Source organism: Motacilla alba, chromosome 4 (assembly GCF_015832195.1).
Source record: "Motacilla alba alba isolate MOTALB_02 chromosome 4, Motacilla_alba_V1.0_pri, whole genome shotgun sequence".
Taxonomy (NCBI): domain Eukaryota; kingdom Metazoa; phylum Chordata; class Aves; order Passeriformes; family Motacillidae; genus Motacilla; species Motacilla alba.
The window spans coordinates 70,930,106-70,954,663 of NC_052019.1; the positions used below are offsets into that span (position 1 = coordinate 70,930,106).

Genomic DNA, 24,558 nt, shown 5'->3' on the forward strand with positions numbered 1-24,558 from the left:
TATGGAAACCATAATTTAGTCAGTTCGTTATAATTTTCCACGGAAATAGTACCTTACGTGTTGCCTCTCCTTAACTTCGAGCATGGCAAGGCTCACCTTGCTTGCCAGCCCAGTCCTACTTCCTCCTCTCTCTCCTACACAGACGCTTCCATGGCCACTAATCGCCCTTCCGTAGGTTCCCTCCAGACTGCTGTTGGACAAGAGAAGCAGTGCCAGTATCCCACATGGTGTTCAGTCAGCTGTAGCTCCTGCACTCAGCTTGACTGTCCAGGCCAAGGTGATGAGATCCATAAAAGATTTTTAAACCACGGAGCTCTGCAAAAGGCTCACAAAGAACACGGCAGAACAGCAATCCATCATGGGAAGTACACGGGCTCTCAGGGGAACAAAGGAGGCTATTGTAGCTCCAAAGGGGGAAAACACCCCTTCTTCAGCAAGGTTTATGATTACCGCGCAGCAACTGCCCCTTCAGCTGCTCCTCAGCTACCAAGCTCCACCTCTGTCACCCATCCAAACTCTGTACTAGGGAATAATATGCAATCCATTGGCTGGGCAGAAAAAGCAGCAGCAACAGAAAGCACAGAACTCGCTGAGCAGACTGAGAGCCCTGCAGAAGGATCTCCCTGCCAAATTTCTCCTCTCCTTTCTGCTGCTGCCACTCCTGACACAGAGAACAGAAGATTGGCTTTAAGTCACTGTCCCCTCATGCTGTTCCATGTTTTCCTGGAAGACCTCAGAGCCACAGTCTGCATACGAATGGGTCAGGGCTTGGGCTCCTCTGTTCCCTTGAATAAAACCAGTTTTTTAAGAACCTGTTTTCCAACAGCCAGTGAGTTTCCAATGGGCACAGCGGTGTCCCCCATCACTTACAACTGTATTTCATTTCAATTCATGACAGTCCCTGTGTTAACAAAAGCAGAGCACTGCATCACTTGAGAAGCTTTGTGTGCTCAAGTCCTAACCCAAATAACTGTATATCTTCCCTCTTCCAAAGACTCCAAAGCAAGGACTGCTGTCTCCATGCCCTAAATCCTTAATGATGTGTAGTCCGTACCTTCACTTCACTTCATGTTTAAATAAACTAGGGAGCTTCTGAGGAAAAGACATGTTAGCTACTTGAGAAAATTGCTGTTGCTTTTTGCCACTTAAATAACTCGTGGGGGTTTTGGGATCCCCCCCAACCTTTGTGATCCCTCAATGAAAGCACCTCACGGATGCTTCTCGGCAGCCGGCTCTTAGCTTGGTGTTTCAGAAACAAATCTAATTAACCGTGCCAATTCCAGTTCCTGACAATTTACTGTAACTTCAAATACTGCCATTTTAAACCTGCACTTTGAATTTGCTGGTTAAAAAAATATGTTTTGTTACCAGGATGCATGATTCCAAGTCAGCCTTTAAATATCACACTGCTGCATTTAATCATCTAAAACGCTACCAGAGCCATTTCCAGAAGTCTTTGAATCAAGAGCCAGGGCAGTTGTCTCGACCAAGTTTAAAAACGAGTGCGCTCTCTGTGCAGAGAAACACCCAGTAAAGTGCACTAATGACTGTCTGTCACCATGAGTGACAAAGGAAAACCCGCTGGCTAGAGCGGGCTTGTCCGGCGCATGGATCTGTGTACCTTCTGGCACTGCTCACACCCCTCGGCTCGCACGTTCCCTTGCCAAACCTCCCCAGCCACTTCCAGGATTTTCCTCTGCTTCGTTTAATCACCGGAGAGGAGCTCGTCACTCAGCACAACAGCCCACTAGCTGTGCCCTCCCTGCACAGGCCACAGAGAAGCAGCTGGATTTGGGAAGACTTTGGCTGACTGTTTGAACCTGCCTTTCGAGCCCGCTGGCTTCGGTCCCGCTCACAAAGCTTTGGTGAGGAAAAGCTCTGCCGACGGCCTTCGCCAACATCCCGGCCAAGGCAACGCCTCAACAGGACACGGGACAGGACGCCACCTTCCCCCAAAAGCCTGCTGCTCTACAAGAATTACTGGCCTGCCTTCTCATCCAGCACACACACATTTTTCTCCCTCAGCTAACTAGGAACTCGTTTTCCAGCGAGGTCGCGCAAGGTATCGCTGTCATTGACAGTGTCTGACATGTGTATGGATAATGAGAACAGGCAAAGTTCTGATGGTAAAGATTAGAGAACACATACGCGCGCATGCTCGGTAGAACTGCTAGGGTAAAACTTTCCCTGTGGGCAGGTTATTCCATAAATATATCTTGCAGCATTTCTGGTAGATTCCTCGGAAGCCGCTCATGCTGACCACAGCATTGTCAGTCAGAGGCGATGCTGAATGAGATGGAAACTGGCAGCTCCTGCACTTCCAGGGCTTTGTGCACACTACCCAGTGATAAAATATCTGCGTTGGATTAAGTCACAAGTAATTCAACCTAAGTCAGGAAGTTTCAGAGGATAAAGATTGCAATGGAAGGATCTAGGTGCAGCGAGACCGCAGCCGTACTTATCACGGAGGCTCTCGCTATCTTTTCCTTGGCTGACAAACGTCAGTGCCAAGTCATCATGACAAAAGCGGCTCACCCTGAACACACCTGTGCGTGCAGCAAATCCTTTGTGCACCGACAAAACCCCTCGCACACGTTTTCAGGACTCAGTCCTCCATCACAGCTACCCCTTGTGACCTTGAGGTTTCACGGGCTTTTTGGTCTGTTTTACATAGACATGGGTACTGCAGCGTTTTAGCTGCTGAACTCAACAAATTCCTGCGCTGCATTCCTTAGTATTACAGCTGAATTAGTACAATAGCACTGATTTCCAAGGGAACCACAAAAAGCAACTCCGTAGCGCTCATATTTGCATTCAAGTCACCAAGAAACAGGGCTTGTCTGTCCTTTCCATCCACTTCCCAAGAAATCTAGACGGAACATGGCACCTCAGCAAGCACTCCCTGACAGCTGATTAGTAAAGGTCTAAGGTGACCAAACCCATTGCTTTTGGAAACTTTTCTAAGAGTGCTGCCTCAGTTAGCAGAGTAAACAACATGCAGTGGGGTGCTGGCTCTGTAAGAGTACCTGCTCAGCCCTGCCTGCCCATTGCCTGGGAAACCAGGGCCCTTGGAAGAGAAACTGCCAAATTCCCACTGACTTCCCTGCCCTGGCTCACTCATTTAGAAGAGGTAGAAACAGGAGGTGCTGAAAAACATTAAGCTGCGGTAAGACAGAGCAGAACACCGGAGGGTTGAGGGGGTTTTTGTGCAGTGCTTGATGTGCCTCTCATGAATAATGCACCATGTCTGCTTGAGAGCAATGAGCCATCCTGGAGCACTTGGAGAGCCACTCAGGTCACAGCACTTCCTTCATTCAGGGCACAAGAGCCATGGGGATTTCATCAGCTGGGGCTATTGCTTCTGGTACCTTACAATACTTCTGCTAGCTACTGAAAGCACGGCATGTTCGCCTGAAGGGCTTAAAAAACACAAGTTGTGTTCCACTCCTCTGGGAAGCAACACAGCTACGGGCTTTGCAGCCCCGTGAGCAAGCCTTGCCAGTCTCCTACCAACTTCCAGGACTGCATTCTCTAAAAAAACACCCCTTATCTTTCCAGCAAGAGCAGCTCCTCCACGAGCACACCGAACTGCCATACTCGGTGCATCCCTCTCTGCCAGGAGCCCTGGAGCTTCAGGGGCCAGGAGAGCGCTGGCCGGGAGCCGGCAGTGCTGCTCGAGGGCCCTCTGCTGGGAAGCCCCCTCGCTTCCCGAGGTCCGCAGGCAGCCCCAGGCACAGCCCCCCCGAGGGGGTGAGCTGCCAGTGCCCCCTCAGCAGTGAGCACAGGGGCAGCTCAATGCCCCGGCCCCAGGGAGAAAGCAGATTTCGTTCGCCTCAAGTCGTGTCCTGCTCTGTGCTACAGGGAACGAGGCCAAACCAGCCTTTGGTCAGGGCCAAAAACGCAGGGCTTTGTTAAAATACAGCAAGCGTGTTTGTTTCTACACCCACAATACCCACCGGAGTGTAGGACGCCGAAACACGCTTCCCGCCACCTCCAACTTCTGGGACACTGGGACAACAAATACTCCCCCTCTCTGGAAGAGAGGGCTTAGGAAGCAGCCCAGCTGACTGAAGAACTTCTGGGCTCTCAAACACATCACCTGCTCTCTGCTTCAGAGCGAGTTCAGACAGAAAGCAGGTCAGAAGGGACACAGATCCTTTCACTTCTCAGGGTAGGAGGGAAATGCAAGGCTGAAGTCAAACCCCTTGAGCACAAGGTCCACTGTATCCACATAAAAATGGGGTACAGACCTGATAGGGGTGATATGGATGGGCTGCAAATGGAACGAGCAGTTTTTACATCAGAAGGATTTCCTCTTTTCCCAGTTTGTCCCCAGCTGTCATTTTGATGAGTTTCTTTCTCTCTTTCTCTTCCTCATTCCTCAGCTATTGGCATCCTGTGCCAAAAAAAAAAAAAAAGCCACTAAGAAAGCTCAGAGGGTTGGGCCAACAAGCCCTTCAGCCCTTTTGTAGAGCACCTGTACTGTGACCCAGACCGATTCTTCTGAGCACCGAATCCTCACAGCGCAACAACCAACATGTTCATCAAGATCCACCTCACCTCCAGAGCACCAGCTCAGGAAGGCTTCTAATATTTTATCACTGTCTGGAAGGACGAGGAGGAATCTCACCCACTCTCAGTGGAAGGCCAAGTCCAACAACATGACCAGTACGGACAAAAAATACAACTTACTTGGATTTCTACTGTCAAAACACAGCAGCCCCCCAGGCAGCCTTCTTACCCTCTGGTTGGAGATAACTTCCCACAAGCAGATGGTGACAGGCATCAGGATTAGAAATGCTTTCCCCGATGTACACTGCTTCCTGCCTGCTTTTCTAAAATTGAATCCTTGCCTCTACAACACAGAGCATCTGCTCTTGAGCATCCACTATCCTGAAGGAAAGAGGAACTTGAATGGCAGGTCACTGTGATCCTCTGAATTTAGGACTACATCTTTTCCTGATGGTAAAAAATGCCATCTGGGATACCTCCACAGGGCTTTGGATATGCCAAATGTTAACTGCAGGAAATCTGAAATACACCATCAGTAACACCACAGATAAATCACCCATGTCTCTACCTCACCCAGCCATATACACAGCTGAGCAGCCTTCTCAGATGATGCCTTACAATGGATACTTGGGATAAGAGCTATCAAACTACCACCACAGGAAACTACACAGTAAATCCATGGACATCTATGTTGCTCAGCTCCAGACAACCTACCATCGATTGATTTACAGTGCCATTTAGGTTATTGTTTTTGGAACGCTGTTTTCCCCTCACGTTGCCAATTTAAACAACAGATACTCGTCTCAATGTTTCTTCTTTTTCTCAGTTCATCTCAGCTCTTGGCGTTTAACCATTTTCCTGTTGTGATAATAGAGACTCTATTCCCCGTGAAAAATGTGTTTCCACTGGTTAACTTTTCATGTCTTCCCTCTGCAGGCCCTCTTTTGATACGGAGAAAAAGGCTACCCAGGAGTGACTGGTACTTAAAATACATCCTATTTTCCCTTCTGTCACTTCATTTCTCAACTCCTGATAAATTTCAAGGACACAATTTGCGATGTCACACAACAAAAGTTTGGCTTGGTTTGTTGTTTTGGGTTTGTTTTTTTCCTTTGCCTAGGGCTTCAGCTTATTATCCCCATTGTCTATCCTGGGTCATCAGAAATGTTTTCTTTTCTTTTCAAATAATTAAACAGCAGCATCATTCACGGCTTTGGATTTTCACATCTCTTGTTCTGTCTTTCATCTTTTATATCAACATTTCCTAAACAAAATATTGAAAAACAAACATTGGCAGGTCACATTTAGCCAGAAATTTGTACTCTATAAATAAAGCTTTGAGGACTTAATGACTTTTAAATTATTTGTTAGGTAACTCCAGCAGAAACAGTCTAGTTTATAGCAAACAACAGTTCCCCGGGAGCACATGTAATTCCAAAAGGGCTTTGCCACTTTAGGGCTGTTTGAAGAGCAAAGCGTTCTAGGAAAAAAAAAAAAATCTGAGTGAAAGTGAAACTGGAGAAATGTGTTGTCCAAGCCAAAACAAGGCCAAAAAAATAAGGGAAAAGCACCCCTGAGAGCTGGCTGATCTTTCAATGCTCTTTGCAGCTCTGCAGCCTTCTGCTGCAGAAGCTCCTGGAAGTGCAGGCAGATGAGGAATACCCCGCACGTAGCCCCAGATATGTGGGATTCTTCCCGAAGAAAGGGAGAAGCAAGCTGAGCTGAAACCTTCCAGAAGCCACGCACTCCACTGGAAAACCTTTGGATAGATACCCCGTAGGTATGAAAACGTTGCCTGTCACATATCCAGCAACCTGGTCTAGTGGAAGGAGTCCCTGCCTATGGCAGGGGGTTAGCATGAGGCGATTTGTAAGGACCCTTCGAACGCAAACCACTCCATGATTCCATGATATTGAGAGTTGCTCCCTACATTCAGCAATCACTAAGCTGTGCATTTTATGTGAGGCAGCACCGGGAAGTTAGGATGAGAAACCTGCCCACAAGACCTGTTGCTGAAACCACCTATTTAAATACCTCTTGTGGTTACCTCCAGCAGCAGTCCCTAGTGAAGGCTGCAGCCAACAACCCACATCCAAGCTCCTCTCTGCAGGAAGGAGGCAATTTGGTGAGCAGGAGTTGGAGGCCAAGGAGCGCCTGGTGCTCCGGAAGCCCTGGGAAGGGCAGGCAGTGGAACCTCAGGAGCACCGACTTGCAAGTACAGCCACGAGGACCAAGCTGCCACATAGAAGAGATGAAATGTCCTGGCCTCAGCTTCTCCCGCCTTCCAGCAAGCAAAATAAATCCAAGGCATATCAGCTTAAGACTAACAGAAATTAAGGCACCGTATGAAATAAAAATGTGCAGAAACAATATCTTCTGCCTTGAAAACTAATAAACTCAGGCTTCACCTCAACATTTGTGTAGCAACAGGAGATGACTGCCCTGCGACAACATCCCGCTCTGCGTGCTTTAGGGCTCAGGCATGACGGAGGATCCACAGATATTTGGGACAGCATGTTCTGGTGGAGCGTTTTAACAAAATACGAGTGCTGTCAAAGGGCAGGCTTTCATTTTATGCTTGTACAACTCCAGAATAAAATATTGCCTTTGGAGAATCTCACATATCCTTTGATTAATACAAGCACATGAGGACTATCTCCATTTCTCAAAGCCTTGAACTTTTGGCTACGTTTTCCCCCACACGCATGGTTCCACCTCAAAGCTCCCAGTCACCAAGGGAGGGGACACGCTCAAGGCCCCTACCAGCCCATTCTCTGAGGCCAGAGCATTCTCCAACCAAGCTCTGCAATGGAGCAGGCAAGACCTCTCCAGGGCATGATGTCTTCAAGTACAGCTTTGCTTGTGGTGGAAAACACAGCCTGGGGCACTGGCATCCTTAGTTTCTCCCCTGCAGCAGAGGCAGCGTAATCCATGTTCAAGCCCTGGTGGTATCCCCTAGCCTGAATGTGTAACTATTCCAGGTGCCCTACCCATGATAGGGACAGAGGCAGTGAGGATACCAAGGCAGAAGAAGCTGAGGGATGCTGTATTCCCATCCCTTGAGACAACATCTTCTGGCCTTTTCTTTCTCCTTTCTCACCTACCTTACTTTGTGAGGGCAAATTCCAAGACTCCTCACTGAGTTGCTGGGGAGATTCCAAGGGTTATTAATTGCTGCTTGAAATGACTTCAAAGGACCTTCTTTCCGTCTCCTATTAACAGCCGGAATGAGGAAATTGGTTTGGATTTCATACCTACATCTGCTCCCCAAGTCTCCACGCATTTCAAAACCCCATCTTAACCCAGGCCTCCTGCTATTAAGGGCTCCTACTCCATACAGGCACTCACACCCATCCCTTTCCACTTCCCCACAGATCTACAGCCCTGCATTCCAATTGGCAGCCAGAGGTACCAGAAATAACCACAAGAAAGGCTGCCATGAAACCTCCAGCCAAGTTTTGAAAATCCAGGCACTTGACACAAGCCTCTGTGCTTAGAGGGCTTCAGCTGAAAGCAACCTGAACTCAGGCCCAAAAGGTTTGCGTACCAGGGATCAAATATCAAAAAAAATGTAAATGCAATTACCTTTTTTTCCCCCCATAAAAGCATGCAGGATAACAGTTGTTCTACAAGGCTGTTAGTGCATACTTGTAACAGTCTGCTGCTGCTCCTGCCCCTCCGGTACTAGCTAATGGCTGGTTTTCATTCCTAAGTGCTTCCCCCAGCCCCCCCGCCAAAGTCTATGCTACAGTGATTTTGGAAACTGGGTCAAAATGCAATTACTACATTCCCCTGCTTTGGGGTGGGGAAAGAAAATAAAAGCAGGAAGAATGGCAAGAAGCGATGGCACTGGCAGCGAGCCAGCGCTGTGCTCCCCACCCTCTCACCTGCGCCACAGCCCCCAGCGCTCCCACAGCCGCTCCTGTCTCCCAGCACAGGCGTCAGGGAAGTCCCGAGGCAGGCTCTCCTGGAGGGACCCTGGGCATCCCTGCCCTCAGGGCTGCGTAGGAGGTCGAGAGCAGGTGGAAGATGCGGCTGGGGGTAGGGAAAAGGCCCTGAGCTGGGCAGCAACCCCTGCAGATGACAAGCGGTCTCTGCCTTGTGATTCTTGGGGAAAGCTGCAGCACCCAGATCAGCTCTCCAAAGCTCTCCCCTCGAATGTCATTCCTGTCTTTTCCCTTACTGTGGCATAAGCAATATATCCCAGTACTCTGGTTCCCCCGCTCCACTGCAAACATTTTCCACGGGAGAAGGAAAATACTGTGTTTAGACATGCCCTTCCTATTGTCACACTTAGAGCACAATCTATCACACCTTATCAAATTGCACATCTTCAGCACGCACATGGTTTGCGACGACACGTTTACGAGGCTTTTCAGTAGGGAAAAGGAATGACTCAGACTCATTTATGCCACGTCTCCCCAAGTAGGTCTTTCTGGGAAACACAGAGCCCATTATACACGTCCCCTGCCTTCCTGTGTCCCTCATTGTCCCTTGTGCACACAGTTACCACAAACCAATTGCCTTTGCCGCTCCTCTCCTTGGCTTTGTTTTCCACAGTTCTCAGAATATCAGCTCCAACTCTGCAGCATTTGCTGGTTCTGCTCCCAATTAATAACTGCAGGTTAGAGTTGGGTCGTTATGGCTGCAGATTAATGCAGGAAAACATTCAACAGCTTCTGAGATACACAGAGAGACACACAACCTTTCTCTTCCTGACACGGAACGTGGTTTATCTTGCTATCCCAGTGTTCCAGGGAGATGTTATACCACTTATCTGAATGATTAAAACAGATCAAAAAGTTGGCTCCACAAGAGCCTCTGCTGCTGACAACAAGCCACAATGCTGATGTTATCCGAGAAGTAACCGTATATGCTAGCACAGGCTAGACAGATCGCACGTGGGATTAAAAAAAGGAATTTCCACGAAATCACTCAGTCTTCATCCACATACCAGCAATTAAACAAGCAGGAACACACAGTTGTGACAGGTTTCCACTGGATATCTGAATTCTTTCAGACTTGTGGCAAGGCACAGGACTGTGAAAACCCCAGAGCTGGCTTCCTGAGGACTCTCCAGTTCCTAAATTCTCTGGAAAGCTCTCCTGCTACAATAACAGAACTGATGCAAAAGACCTTGCACCTGAGAAGAGTCTTATACAGGTCATGACCCGTATCAACAGGAGAAACTTGGTGAAATACCAAGTCTGGCACAGAGAGAAAAGGCGGAGCTATGATTTCAGACCGGAGATCATTGTACCCCCTCCTGATCAACTCTGCCTCTCAGCGTCCCGTCCCAAACCAGGCTGCCCAGACCTACCTCCAGTCCCTCCACAGATCCAGCTGTCCCATGGGTTCCTTGAGCAGGAGAACCAAGGGCTCGCAGCAGCTCGCCTTCCACATTTGCTCCGGTTCCGAGAGGCAGAGCCCAGCAAACGCTGTCCCACTTGAACGGACGCTCCAGCTCCAGGCCTGTATGACATTTACTATAACCCACTTCTTCCCGCCCCTCTGCCCCCCCAGAGAAAGGGATCAAAATAGTTTCCCCCCTGTGACATTTTGCTTCATTTGCCCAGCAGGCTGTGGGAGCGTCTCCATTAAAGCCTCTGCAAGCCAAGCAAGAGCAGGAATACCTGCCACCCCCGAGCGGGAGACACCCCATGAACACCCAACCTTTCTGCTGCTGGCACAGAGGGCATGGGGTCCAGGACAAACTGCAGTATCCCTCTGCTACAATTTGCTCTGCAGATGCCACAGGTGAAAGGCGAGCTCTTAGCCCAGTGACGCTGTAAGTAATACGTGTTGGCTGCCTGTCTGTGGGCCAGACTGCCCATCTTGGGGCTGACCTGAGCACATGACCCTTCGCCCCGCTCACCTCGGCCCGTCCCTCCCCTCATGTGTTTTTCCTGGAAACACGGTGCCTCCACAAGGCAGCCCTGCGTCCTGCTGTGCGCCCTCCCCACACTGCTGCCGTGGGACCCCACCTCCGGGCAGCGAGCGTGGACCTGAGGACACGGCACAGCCACCATCTCGTGTTTCAGCTCCAGGCTGCCAACAAGCAGAAGCAATAACGAGAAGGGAAAGCTGCATCCCGTTCCAGATGAAGGCCAGATAACACCTGCCGCCCAAAGGGAAGCGCTGGCATTGGAAGCCAGCATGTACATTTTCTTGATGTACAGAAGCACTGAAGACACTGGAGACCTGTGGTTCAGCAATGGACTCCAGTGCTCCTCCCTTGTATCACTTGGGCTACTCTTCATTGCACATACACCTGTCCTCATCCTGGTTCTGAACCCAAAAGCAAGGGCTTGACTACTCATTCAAAATCCAAGATATGCCTCCAGAAAACCCTTCTCTCGGACACTGAGATGAGTAACATGTTCTAATTATATTCATTCTCCATAGCCAACTCTCTTGGAGCATAGAGCAACCCTTCCTTCCAGCTGTACCTAAACCCATCCCATTCCTTGTTCAGCAGCTGCAAGCAAACAGAGCACGTGCCTCCCTTTTCAAGGCAAGCATATGAGATAAAAGAGCAAACCCAAAAGCAATCCCTTTTCCCCTCCATCTCAGACGCTGCAAGTCTCTGGAAAGGCGTCAACTGGCAGCGTGAATCAGCTCAGGTCACGTCTGGCCGAAGCAGTGTTTTTTGCTTTCCCTTTGAAGCCCTGCAGCAGGCGTAGCTGCGGTAACGCCGGCGCGGCCGCGCTGTTTGGCCGCTCCTGCGCAGCGCTCGCCAGCACCCTGCTTTGCCCCGGAGCCTGCTGAGCTGCACAAAGAGCTCACAGCCTCTGCTCCCAAATGCTTAGGATGGAAGCGGACCAGGCACTCAGGGAGGTGCTCTCACCTGCGACGGACACGTACAAAGAGGAACGGACTTATTCATCTGCCATCTCCAGCATGGAAAAAACAAACCAGTTTAACCCCACTCCAGGGCCTTTCCCATTTCCTTCTCATTCCAATGCACCTCTAGGCAATGGAAACTCATTATTAGCCTCCAGTTAAGCCTCAGAAGAGATTTTCCTTCTGTAATTAACTCTTCAGAACACTCACTTTTTCCTGCTATCATTTTGCTAGGACTTTTGGGAAACAAGTCTGAGAACATGTTAAAACATGATTGATTTAAGGCATGGTATTGAGTGATAGAAATGAGCATGGAAATAAATTCTAGAAATAAGATTAAGACCAGCACATTAAGTGTGCACTGCAGGAAACTTAGCTGAGTTTGTGCCCCCTGAGTTATCCAAGGACGGTGTGCACAGGAAGATGTGTTCTGATGCATACTGGTTTAGGAAGCAGAAACATGGCAATGTTTTCATACCTGGTCCAAATGAAGTCAGTACTGCCAAGTTACCTGGGAACATACAAGTCTGGTACACCTGGACAGGTAATCACAGCCTGACAACTAGCCTGTCAGCTTATTCTATTTTGAGGGGGGGGAGGTTTTGTTTTGTTTTCCCTTTGGAAAGCTGGATTGTCACCCCCTTACATGAACTTGTGTTTGGGAATGAAACCAAAGCAATACTGCTCCTGCTCCAAGAACACCTAATGAAGAACTGAATCCTGTTCAATTCAAAGGCACAAGGCAGAAGAAAAAGAATGAAAAGACAGAAAAAGAACACAGCAGAGTATCCAGCAGTTATCTCCTTTTAAAGTCTTAAGGATTTCAGTACATTGGAAAGAACTTACTGTTGATGTCATTAAAACTCTGTTTGGAAGGGTCAATATTCCGAATTCAGGGTGCAGCCATTGTAGAAACCAGGAGAATTTTAAATTCTTCAGCTCCATGGAAATTAATACCAGGTAGGGGAGGGTGATTTATAACAAACCAAGCTATTTTTAACTGCCTCTTAAAATGGACATTGCTGGCTTCTACAGCTAGCACAGGTGTCAGACAAGTAACGGGTCATACTAAAACTCACTGTGGTACTGAGCGTTCCAGATGTGCCCTTGAAATTATGTTGCAGAAGGAGATGCAAAGGTTAAGTGAAAGCCAATTCCTCCTCTGGAGAGCCTGCTTCGAGCACAGGACATGCAAAACCTGCCCCTGCTCAGCAGGGCACACGCCAGGGAGCCAGTGCAGAGCTGCGACAGGAATGCACTCCAGAGGGGGCAGTTGATCACCAGGACCCTAAAATGGAGCTATGCCAGACTAACTCCTTGCTCCATGTCCCATTCCTCCTTTATCCAAAGCCCTCTTTGGAAAGAGGAGCCTGGCCCCATCCTTTTGACGCCCATCCTCCAGACACTTGTATGCACTAATTAGGTTCTCTCTCAGTTTGCACCACCCCGTGCTGCCAAGCCTCTGGACATCCTACCAGAGGGGTTTGGATCTCTTTCACAGGAATGATGGGCAAGTCACATGAATGACAAGTCACATCCTTGCTCAGGCCAGCTCAAACCCCAGCTTTCACCACTTGTCTGTAAGGCCCTCTAAATCCCTGCTGAAAACATGAAGAAGCAAAACATGCTCTTGGAAAATACACCGTTCAGTCCCAAACATGTTTGTTTAGAGGTGTTTCAGAAAGAAAACAAAATAAATCTCTTTTATCTGTTGGAGTTGTTGAGGCAGCACGGCAATCATCTTTAAAATGCACTATTCCATCCATTTGTTGGAAAATTAGTCATTTATATGGATCCTGTCCACAAGTTTGAATACTTGCACTGTGTCCTTGCTGAACATCTTTCTTTCATCTGGTTTTTGGCCAGTACTGAGGGAAGGCTCTCAAGAGGACTTCTTGCCACTTGTCCGGCACTTCAGGTCTCTCTCTCTCACGGTTCTGAGATTTAGCAATTCTGCATCTAACACTTACTTACTGTTACTTTCTGCCTGTTGCTGATCCTCTTGTTAGTAAACAGATTTTTTTTCACTTGAATCCACTTGTATGGGTTCCTTATTGGTGGAAAGGTATTGGTTAAACCTGTACAGAGAGTTCTCCTTAGATTGTCTTAAACCAAGAATGTCGTGGACAGGTAGAAGAATTAGAAAAGAAAGGACTCATAAACTCAGGCCTGCTCTAAATTAATAGCTAGCCTGTCACTTCTTCTAAGTGCAGCTGAGTAATTTGCAAGTTCCCATCCAAAAACAATCTTAATATGAAAGCTTGTTAACACAACAACTTATTCTTTAGTGAAAAACAACTAGCACCTGCATAAACAATAAAATCTGTCTCATGAAAATCAGTAGAAAAAGTGTGTGAACTGATTATAAATACAGAAGTTTGATAGACATGCAAAGTACCATGTACTAACCAATGAACTAAGTGTAAATATACTGTCCACCAGTAAGATCTGACACAGTGCCTTCTGGTAATCCTATAAAATATGACCTATACAATAAAGGTTTAGCATTTCTGCATGAAGAAACTGAGTCCTGTGTGCATATTAATGCTACAGCCACTAAAACACAATTATGTTTTTGTGTGTAATGTTTGCAACACAAGACAAGCCCCAAAATGAACACTGGATCCTAAAGAAAGATCCTAAAATCCTCTTTGAAAGCATTTTGAGAACCAAAGAAGAAAGAAATTAACTTCTTTCTGTTTTTAACTTGCCTCTTGGTTGATTTGCCAGTGGGACCAGGGTTTAAGACTCTGAATTGAATTTCAGAAAACACCAGTGACTCACCGAGAGCCCTGCTCGGGTTTCTTCAACTTCTCCGTGCTTTGATCTCCACACACGAGAAGCCAGGAGAGCTTCCTTCTCAGAGAGCCTGAAAACTGACAAGCACAACAGCCCTCCAAGTGGAGGGAGAGCACTCACAGCCCCCCATTTCAGCCATTCCAGAGGGAGTGCTGAGCTTAAAGGTCCGCGTTTATTTCCGGGAAAACTTGGCTCAACTGATCCATTTACAAGTTCAAGGCTTTCAAAATGAGGGCTCATTTTCATTTTAAGAGTTTTCCTGTTAACAACAACAAATCATCTGGTTCTTCAGTTACAAAATGATTCCTTTTAGCACTTCCTTTGTGACAGAGGAAATCACAGGAAGAAGAGACATGGGAGACTTACAGCTAACCACATGTCCATACATCCTGTCCAACACCTGCCTCAGGGGAATAACACCACTCTCTCCCCTTGCCAGTGCTGCAGGAGGCACGGAATGGACACATTGTTTAAGCAGGTAATTCTGCAAGACCTTTTATATAACAGTTTCCTAAGAACGATTCCACATTCAGGATACAGAGTGGGTATTTGAAATGGTTCCCACTCTTGTGTCACCAGGAGCTTAATCAAAAATTCCTGCTTTGTTAGCCACCTCACCAAGTTCCCAAATATCAGCAGAACACTTACAGGTCCATGTATTCCAACACTTCTTTGTGCTTTATGGTTTGGGGCCCGCACCTACACGCTGCAGACTCGTGTCCCTGCCCAGGGCAGGGGCTTGGAACAAGATGAGATTCAAGGTCCCCTCCAACCCAAACCATTCCAGGATTCTATGGTTTTGGCAAAGCAGCACTCATCTCACAGAGCGTGTGCATCGCTCGCTTAATATTTCTTGCAGGGGTTGCTGCAGGATCTAATTAAAAGTGATTATAATTAGCTCCGTAGTATTTCCCCTCACACTTTCGCATGAGTAATCAGCTGAAGACGCCAAAACTCAAAACACAAGGGGATTTATCTGGGATGCAAACACATGAAAAAGGCTCCTTCCTCTCAGAGCTGACGCCCCGTTGTCACATTCTTAGAACTGCCACCGGAAGCCTGTAAAATGTTACGTGCCATGAATGTCACGGGCTGAAGTAGCCCAGCCTCAGAAAATAGGGTTCGTTTGTCTGAAGCCAGGGAACTTGACCACTGCTTCTTTCTGTCCTGCTGTGCATTATTAAAAGGTCACCAGAAACAAGAGCTCTGAAATGGCCTCTGCAGTTCTTTTTAACAGGATCTTTCTCCTGCTTCCTGTATTGAAAAGCAGGGAAGTTTTTAGCTCAATTTAGTAAACATTACCTCCAATCCAGAGTTGGCACCCAGTGAAATCAGTGGGAGAATCCATTTCTCTGGAAATCACTTGAAATTCTTTGCTAACTCAGACAAACACCGAGTTGAAAAACCTGCTGAGGCTTTTTCTTACTCATCGACCAAAGAGTTGACATTACTCCATCCTCCTTCCCTTTAAGTGGTCAGACATATTCCATGGCCATTTACCAAATAACTTGCTGGAAAATCCCCCCATTTCTGCCAACCTGCCAGGTTCTCTCTCTGACGACCCTGAGAGCACAGAGCAAAGTTAAACTTTTTACCAGAGCCCTTTTCCTGGGTGGGATGGAGCAATGCGCCTCTGGAAAAAGAAGAATAGGCAGTTGGCCAACACAGGAATGCTGCTGCAGGCATGAGTGGTTTATCTTGTGTTTGATCTCTTCTGCTAAGGGATGACAAGAATGGACTTAATAAATCTGCATAAACACATGAAAGAAGCACAAGTCTGGGGTGATTTGGTAAGCAAAGACAACTCTGTGTTGTCAGCCTGGATGCTCTGGCACAGTGGAATATTCATGTTATAAAGAACATCGTTACAAAGACAGCAGTGATTCTTCTAGGATGAAGAAGCTCCTAACTAAGCAACAAGATGGAACAAAGAAAGAAAAATTATTTAATTTTTAAGTATTTCCCATTAATTTCTTGGTAGAAATATTTTCTGATTCCTTTGCATGAAAAGAAGAAGAAATCCTACTAAGATACCATGAGATCAGACTAAAGTACCAGGCACGGAGCTTCCTACAGGAACTTTCACCGGTGTTTTAACTAGGGTGTCTGTTCCTTCCTGCCGATGTGGCTTCAATGCTGTTTCCAGCCTCAGCTCTCGACCCCTCCCCAAGTCTCTACTAGTGCCACAATTACTTCCATCCCTTATCTCTACACCTTACTGGATCTCTTTGATGAGTTATGCAATGTTTATCCACCATTTGATCTTCTCAGATTGTTTCATAGCAACAGACAACAGTGTATGGTGGAAATTGTGCGAAAACTCTCCAGCAGAACGTGCCCACGAGTCCTGCTGGTTTCTTGGATAACGTTACGGTCTTGGGAACAATAATGCTGGCCAACAAATTATCTTAATTTTATGCTAAAATTAGAGCAGCTGAACATTATTTATTTCGAGTCCACTGGTTTTAGTGAATTCCAGGAAGCAGTGAGAATGTGCCCCATGCACTGCAAGCCACACAACCTCAACCATGACACTCATGCAATGGCACTTGCAAATCTGAGCAGAAAACACCGCACGGCAACTACATCAAGGAAAACTTCTACGTGCCCACCACATTCCTTGGACTGAATACCTTTAGTAAAAGGGAAACCCAAAACCTTGGGACTTGGATTCAAAAGAGCTCCTCAGAGTCATAAAGAAAACCATGTTCAAAGACCGCCGAGGTAGCATGGGAAAAGACAAAACAAAGTTCCTCCAGCTAAGTCCCAAAGTGCTGCAGTTTTGGCAGCTGCTGCCTGAGCTCCCTCCTGTCCCCCAGAACAGGAAGCCAGCAGAGCAATTCAGGCATTTCTTACCATACCATGCGGGCAAGTAAGAGGCTTAAGTGACGTTTAGCACCCACATTTACTCTGTGACCAAGCACTCCTGAAGTGTCAAAACAACAGCCTATCTTTGGTTTTATACGGAGAAATGCCTAAAAGTACTCAAGTGTCCAGACTCGGCAGTTTTCTAACCTTTCCTGATAAAGTCCCATCAACTGCTAAACAGCATATTCCCTCCCCCTCGGCAACTGAACCATGTCCTTCACAATCCTTGCACGAGCCTCTGCTTACAGAAGGGTCCCTGAGTCTTTCCTGTGGGCTCTAGGAGAGATCCTGAACATAGACTTTGTAATCCAGTGTCTATCTCACTCACTCTGTAAGGGCTTGCTTAAAGTCTGGCCTCTATTTATGATGTGTCTCCCCTAAGATCTTTTCCAAATTACACACCATCAGCCATTTTCTCATGTCCAACAAGAGAAGTGAAGGTTTTGCAATATAAGACTTCACCAGTATATTCAGATTTCCTGCTGCTACTTAATTTGACTTGCTTGAATAAGTCATTGACTTCTATATTTATATTGCCTGTATCACAAATGAAAATGCAGTGCTCTCAATTAATTTTCAAATTAGCTGCTAAGATTTTAAAACAGAAGGCCCCAAATATACAAAACAACCAGGCACAGTCACGTTCACCCATTTAGTTTTCCCAAGCACACTTGGTTCACAGGGTAACGCCACCCATGAGATTCCTGATTTGCTTTCTTCAATATGGATTGGCACACCAAGTAAGAAATGCACTCCCGGTCATCTTACAAATAATTTGAAAGATTTCTATGTCCACTGCATCATCGTGATACTTTATGAAGGAATAACCTCCCAAAACTAGATTTTACACTACCAATGTTTACAATTTAATTCCTTGCAAAGAAACAAAGGGTGAAACCGTTCTTTCTGGAAACAGTATAATCTCAGATAAGGAATATCCCATTCCCCTTCCATCTTCTGTTCTAAGATCTTATGCCATCAGCACACAAAGGGGAAGGAAAGGTACGAACTGTTCAGATACATAAACCCCTTCTTACGGGAGAAGCCCCGGAGCTTCTGACCGTGTAAATAAATACCTGACTGTTATAGAAGAGCAAGGACCAGAAACAGGTTCTCTGACACATTCCAAAAATAAACACGGCTGTTCCATCTCCATTATCAGACGTACCTGATCTGAGTCTCAGCGGGGGCCACTTGTCAGAGCAAGCAACATCACGTCTCAGGATGGCAGAGCTCTGGTGACCTTTATTGTTATTACTGTTATCAAGGACATCACAAAACGCTCTTCCTTGGAAGTGCAGTTCGGCTCTGATTTTCTGCTGGAGGAAGGATTCCATTTTTCCTTTTAATTGTTTATTGTTGTAGGGATCAGTGCTTTTAAGGTGTTTCAAGTTACAATTTTCCACACAGAAATAGATGCTGACTCACTGGAAGAAGACAAAAGCTGAGGAATCTGAGAACAGAGCACTTGGTGTTCCTAGCTACATCTCCACCACCACAGCCTACAGATGTGGAATTCTAAGCCCTGGAAAGACTTGGTTTTCATGTTAGGAAACCCTTGCTTTGCACTTAACAGTTACTCTGACCACATTCAGCCCTTCAAAGCAACAAATACAGGGAAACAAGGCGAACTTCCTTCTCCACTGGAAAGAGCAAACTTAATTCCAGTGCTAAGGATCTGTTGGCTGCTTTTCTCTCCCATTAGAAGGCTTCACTCTAAACTCCCAAAACAACTCTGAAGAGACACCTTCTCTAAACAAGAAAGCAATTTTTACAAGGGCAGGACAGGATTGACAAGACAAGGGGGAATGGCTTCAAATGGACACAGGGAAGGTTTAGATATCATGAATATTATTCATAATACTGATACTGTTCCCTGTGAGGGTGGTGAGGCCCTGGTTGCCCAGGGAAGCTGTGGCTGCTCCATCCCTTTAAGTGTCCAAGGCCAGGTTGGATGGGGCTTGGAGAAACCTGGGCTAGTGGAAGGTGTCCCTTTCTCTGAAGGACTGTGAACCATGAAACCAGAGACAGGCTGGGCTGGCTGAGGGAGGGTGTGTGGCCTCCCAGGTACCCCCAGTCTGGGGGGCTGCCCCCCTCTGCCGTTCAGCACGACCACTGCCCTGAGCCCCAGCTCAAGAATCAGGTCGGGGTCAGGTCAGGTGTTTGTGTGAAGCGTGTGCTAACAAATCCAACCCTGTAGGGAGCACCAAGCTCAGCTGCATTGCCTTGAAACCTTATTTCCCTTTTCCAGAAGTAACAGTGTCACGTATTCATTTGAAGCTATTCTCCCAGAATTTCTCTGAGTTATTTTCTATTAAATGGTACTGAAGGATGTGTTAAAGGTAGGATGGGATGTAATACGCCTTAAATATTTATGGCCTTTGTATTTATTACAGACCTCAGGCCTCTTATACAATATGTGCCAGCATCTCCATTCAATGCCAAACGCTGTCAACATTCCAACAGGAAGAGTTTATACCTATCTCAAGTTAATAAATCAAAATTACCACATTAGCCCACAGATTTCTTTCTAGTTTCAAGGGGCTTCAGAACACTGTGCAAGGAAGAGAAATTTCCTATTGCTAAGCTGGGGAGTTTATCTACTAAAATAGAGTCAGTAAATAGCACATTAGAGAGAGGCCATTCTGGAATGCAGTTGGCCAGAAATGAAACACCGCAATTAGCAGGAAATTCTAACGGTTTGGTGAGAGTGCTCTGCATCACACTTGCAGAAATAGACTTCAGCTTGCATTTAAATGCCAGCCTGATTCTCAAAACCAGGCACTGCTGATGTCCTCATCATGTAAGTAGATTCAAAGCTAACTCTGAGCAGAGTTAAAAACAGAAAGCAAAATTAGCCATTAGCATAGAAAGTCACTTTCACTGCTGTATTTTTATATTCTGTCTCTACATTTTTGGGCAGCAACTTCATATTGTAAGATATCAGCTGCTGAAAATCAAACTTCAGCACAGCACTCTGTTCTTCCTAAGCCCATCCTGCTGCTCATTCCCTGGAGAGCTTTCTCATGCGCTCTCTTCACTCTTCTTGCAGTCAAAGCTCAGCAAGCAAGCAGGAATTTGGGCAGAAGAATTTTCCTGCAGCTTACACAGCAGAAAGCCCCGCGTTGACCTTCCCGATGACCCTCCCACGCACCTAGGCAGGGCACGGTTACATTCTCAGCTATGTGACTTCTATTCACACTTTGCCCAAGCGTTGACTCATTTGGAAGCACGAGGCCAGCACTGGCAGAAGGAGAGGAACTGTTCTGGAGAGCCAGCAGGTCCGCTGACACCTGCCAGGCAAAAATCCCCGTCCCGCTCGGCTGCCATCTCCCCCCTTTTCCGACTTGGGATTAGCGCGCCGTTTGTCTGTGCACCAGCTCTTCCCACCCAGCATCTCCAGCAGCTGTCAGAGGCTCTTCCCAACCCACCAGGCAGATGGCTCTGCGGCTGGGATGCCTATCCAGTGCTAGGCACTGGCACTTGGCAAGTGGCTGGAATCCCTCAGCAGGACTATAATAAGCACAGGGCATGACTAAACCTGAAGTGGTGTTTACTTTTCCAGAGGCATCGTGCCATAATGCATAGAACTTGAAAAAAAATGTGACCCACATCCTCCTTCGATACCTTACCCTTTTCCCAGCAGCATCTCGTCACCCACAGCCAGCAACCCAAGCCCTGGGAAGCTGTTTGGGAGGCAGTTCCTGCTGGGACGGGGAGGCCGGTTTGTGGCCCACGACCAGCACACAACAGGGAACTAAGCCTTGTTCTGTCCAAACGGCACCAAGCGGGTAGAACGGCTGGGAGCACACTCTAAACAGCCTCAATAGAGTGACACCTTGCACCACGCCACTGTTTAGTTTCAGCTGTGCTATCAGCCCTCTGGCTACCACTGGCTCCCAAAAACTGTCCTAAAAGTCTTTGCACAGACATGAATAAGGAAGGCTTTGAATGGTCGGTCAGGAATTTTTAACAAGGATTGCCAGGACTGTGAGTTGGAAGGGCAGGGTTAGCTCTCCCCTGAAGGGCAGGGGGCAAACCAGCCGCACGTGACATCCTTGGCCATTTTGGCAGGCAGAGGAAACAAAGTGCTAGATGCACAACTGCACCTGAAATGGTCCATGTCAGGCAACCCTGAGCCACCCTCAAATTCCTGCAGTAAACACTTAATTGTCTTCGGAAACAAGTAATTTGCAAATATTATCCCAAACTGGTGAACAAAAATAAACAAAGGAGGCAAGTCACAGTCCTTAAAAAAAGGTATTCTGACAGGTGATTTTACAACCCAGAGATCCCACCAGCAGTATCCTAAACCTGTGCCCAAAGTCCTGATGCACATGTGTAGGCACACAGACACAGATCCAAACTCTTTATGAGAAGAGCAACCAAGTGAAAAGAAAGGAATTTTTCCTTTCTGAACTCAAGCACACTTTATTAAAACTGGATTTTGGAAGCATTCCAATTCTAATTCCTTCCTCTGAAAGAACTCCATGTCTTAAAAACACACAGTATGTCATAAGCACTATTTCACTTGTCCTTTTAACTCCTAACCAGGCAGGCAACTAGCAAAGGCCCTGTTTTAAATGCATGGTAAAAGGCAGATAAAATGACATTAAACGCCGTTACAGTTCAAGGAACCCCAACAGTGAAGTCAAACAATACATAATCTTTAAAAAAAAAAAAACAAAAAAAACCTTCAGTAGGTTTTGAAGAAGCGTCCTCCCCTTTTTCACTTCTAGAAAAAAGAAAAGGTCGACCCTTTACGCTATTTCAGACTGTGTGCCTGTAAGCACTAATCATATTAAAATCCCCTCTTGACCAACATCTTGGTCACAAAACTAGGGCAAACACCATTTGGAAATCTTTCTGCTAAAAGCACTTCCCTTCAGGACACAGCTTCAAACCATCACCTACAGCCAAATACAACCACATGACCTTCTCTGACCCCTCACTCCCTGCAATCCCCACTCCCAACAGTGTCAGCCTCAGCAATCCTGAGACTTGAACCTTGCAATTCTGCTCCTTCCAGCCAACAGCAGGAACGAAGCGGGACCACCCATCTCCATGGGAGGACAGGCTCATGTTTCTCTGAGATGCTTCAGTTTTGATGTCAGTAACTACATGAGCTGCACATACGTGTAGCTTTCTTTCTGGACTTATCATCCCTTATGTCTGGAAAACTGCTGATGTTCAGGTGAGCAGCTTATTTGCAACCACAAGCACTTGGCTCTGAAAGCTCAGAGCCACCAGTTTAGACCAAATCTTGACCTGGCACCTGTCAGACATGGGTTTTTCCCAGATTGGTGGTAGCCATACCTGTTTGCCCACCTTGATGAATGTGGTCTCCCGAATGCTCACAGCTAATCGCACTGCTTGAGCTTTCCCTTCTTGAGCAGGAGGTGTGGGTTTCTCATAAAGCAATGCAGCATTATCACATGTCACCACCGTGCCATCAGACCGGAATCCCAGCCCCTTACCTCATTCAAAGCCTGGATTTCTAGCGGAATTCCTCACCGGTACCGGTCATGCCTCTCAGGTAACCAGTGGTGGCCAACCACAGGACAAGAGCTCCATCCAGTGGCCCCTTCTCCAGCCAACACTTACCAGAGCCGTGAATCCATTTTGCATGTGCCCCTTCGGAGACTCTCAGAAACACCAAGGTGCTTCAGCTCCCCCAGTTTCCATCATGCAGGTAATTTCCCATTAGAAACTGGGACTTGGTACCAAAGGGGATAAACCCCAACATGGACACCCAAAAACGATGGCAATTTCTGAAATGTTACGAGTCTCCTGCTTTCAGACGGCATCGAGCTTGCTTCCCACAGATACCCATCCCTTGTGTATTCTCCTGAGCCCTTCAAACCGTTGCTAATACAGTTCATTGCAAGCAAAAATGCTGATGTGTTAGAACCAGCACACTTCCTCGGCAGCTCCAGAAACCACATTGGGAATGGACATGTTACACAGCAGTGTCACTTTTGGAGCTATCATTGTTTCTACCTCACTGTTTCTGGGACCTTTTTGCTCCAAAGTCTGGAGCAGTGGGATACCTCCTCCCTCCAGGAGGCAAGTCTGCTCTGAGGTCAGCCAGTCCTCTCCCTAGTGTACCCTCACATTGTTTCTGGGAAGAAGTAATGCCAGCTTGCTTCTGCTGTTCCACTTGCTCTAATTTACCTGGGACAAAGGGTTATGGCTCTGATCTTTCTGTGGATGATGTAACAACATGTTGAAGGAAGACGGTGTTAGACTGAATTCCTCCCGGGTGCCTTATAATTAGAAGGCACAGTCAGAACACTGTGGCAATAAGAGAGGTTGGCTTTTAGTAGCTGAGCCAAAAGACAATTTTAAAAAATGGCAGTTGTATAAAAAGCAGAAATAAATACTGTACACTCTTGTTATGGAAAGAACTGGCATGATCTCATCTCTCAAGGGATTTAGGTGCTAAATTGCCTCTGCAACCAATTCAAACACTCAAAAGTCCCGATCCTGTGAAGGTAAGTGCAGATTCAGTAATAAAATGTTCTTCACCTAAAAAAAAGGCTGTTTTAAAAGTCCACTGTAATTAATTGCTGACAGGTCTCCAAGTTAAACCCTTTGTAACAGCAGCACAGTGTCCCGTTGTTAACACCACATCTCGCACTCGGCAGGGACCGGTTTTCCTTTTCTTCTGTGGCATTACTCAGGCACGGAACAAGCCGAGAATCTAATCCCACTTTCCCTTGGGTTTGCAGGACCACAGAGGTTCTTCCCACAAGATATTTTCCCACCAGCCCAGGGCACGCTTGCTCGGCCCAATTCCAAAAACACTGGAGAATGTCTCTTTACTCTGACACCAGAGAACCAGTTGATATTTTTCCTCTCTTCCCGTCCTATAACCATAAACTACAAGTGCCCAAGTAAAATATTAAGTCACGTGTCCTGCTGAAGCGTACGCTGGGTGTGGATCAGGCACAAAGATCCACTGCAGCTGTAGCCCCCCGTTACCTGTGATGCATTTCTGCTCCTTCCTTGTGCTTCTGGAGCAAGTCCCTTTCCAGCTTCACAGCAATGCACAATGGAGGATTGGGAGAGTCTCAGATACTGCCAGCCATACCAGGAGCTGCAGGGGTGCCTAGAACGAACAAAGAAGATTAAATGTCTTGTGCCCAGATGCCTCTGAAAAGGCCAGGGCCACACTGCAACAAGAAGAGGACTGTTAGTTGCTGGGTGGAACAGTCGGCAGGGGGCTGAGCAAGGCTGGACCAGGCTCCAGCTTCCAACATCTCAATTAGCTGTGCAGCCCCTGAGGCTCTGCTGCAGGTGCATTCCCACCAGGACACCAGACCAGCTTGTTACCACAGAGCAACAAGGTTTTTTTTCTCTCTGTAGCCAAGGCAGGCAACTGTGGGACTTGAAGAAGGCACTTAGTTCTTTATTGTGTCACAAGCTTTCAGCTTTCTGCTCCTATCCCGCCTTGCTTATCCAGCAAACACCTTCGAGCGGCAGAGGTAGGAAGGACTCTCTAGGAGGTGGATAAAATCAGGTGGTTTGACCACT

At 47.0% G+C, this 24,558-nt stretch overlaps 1 protein-coding gene across 6 annotated transcripts in view; it reads right to left on the reverse strand.

Moving 5' to 3' along the window:
* SLC4A4 (solute carrier family 4 member 4) overlaps positions 1 to 24,558 on the reverse strand; it is a 152,597-nt gene that overhangs the window by 117,991 nt on the left and 10,048 nt on the right. For 3 of the 6 annotated variants that reach the window (XM_038136531.1, XM_038136532.1, XM_038136530.1), the window contains exon 2: positions 24,007 to 24,133. In XM_038136531.1, coding sequence (XP_037992459.1) covers positions 24,007 to 24,017 — 11 coding nt within the window. In that variant the 5' untranslated portion in view covers positions 24,018 to 24,133. Of the gene's footprint in view, positions 1 to 9,832; positions 9,984 to 24,006; positions 24,134 to 24,558 lie in introns of those variants that run through there. The other 3 variants (XM_038136526.1, XM_038136525.1, XM_038136529.1) reach the window with 2 other exon arrangements.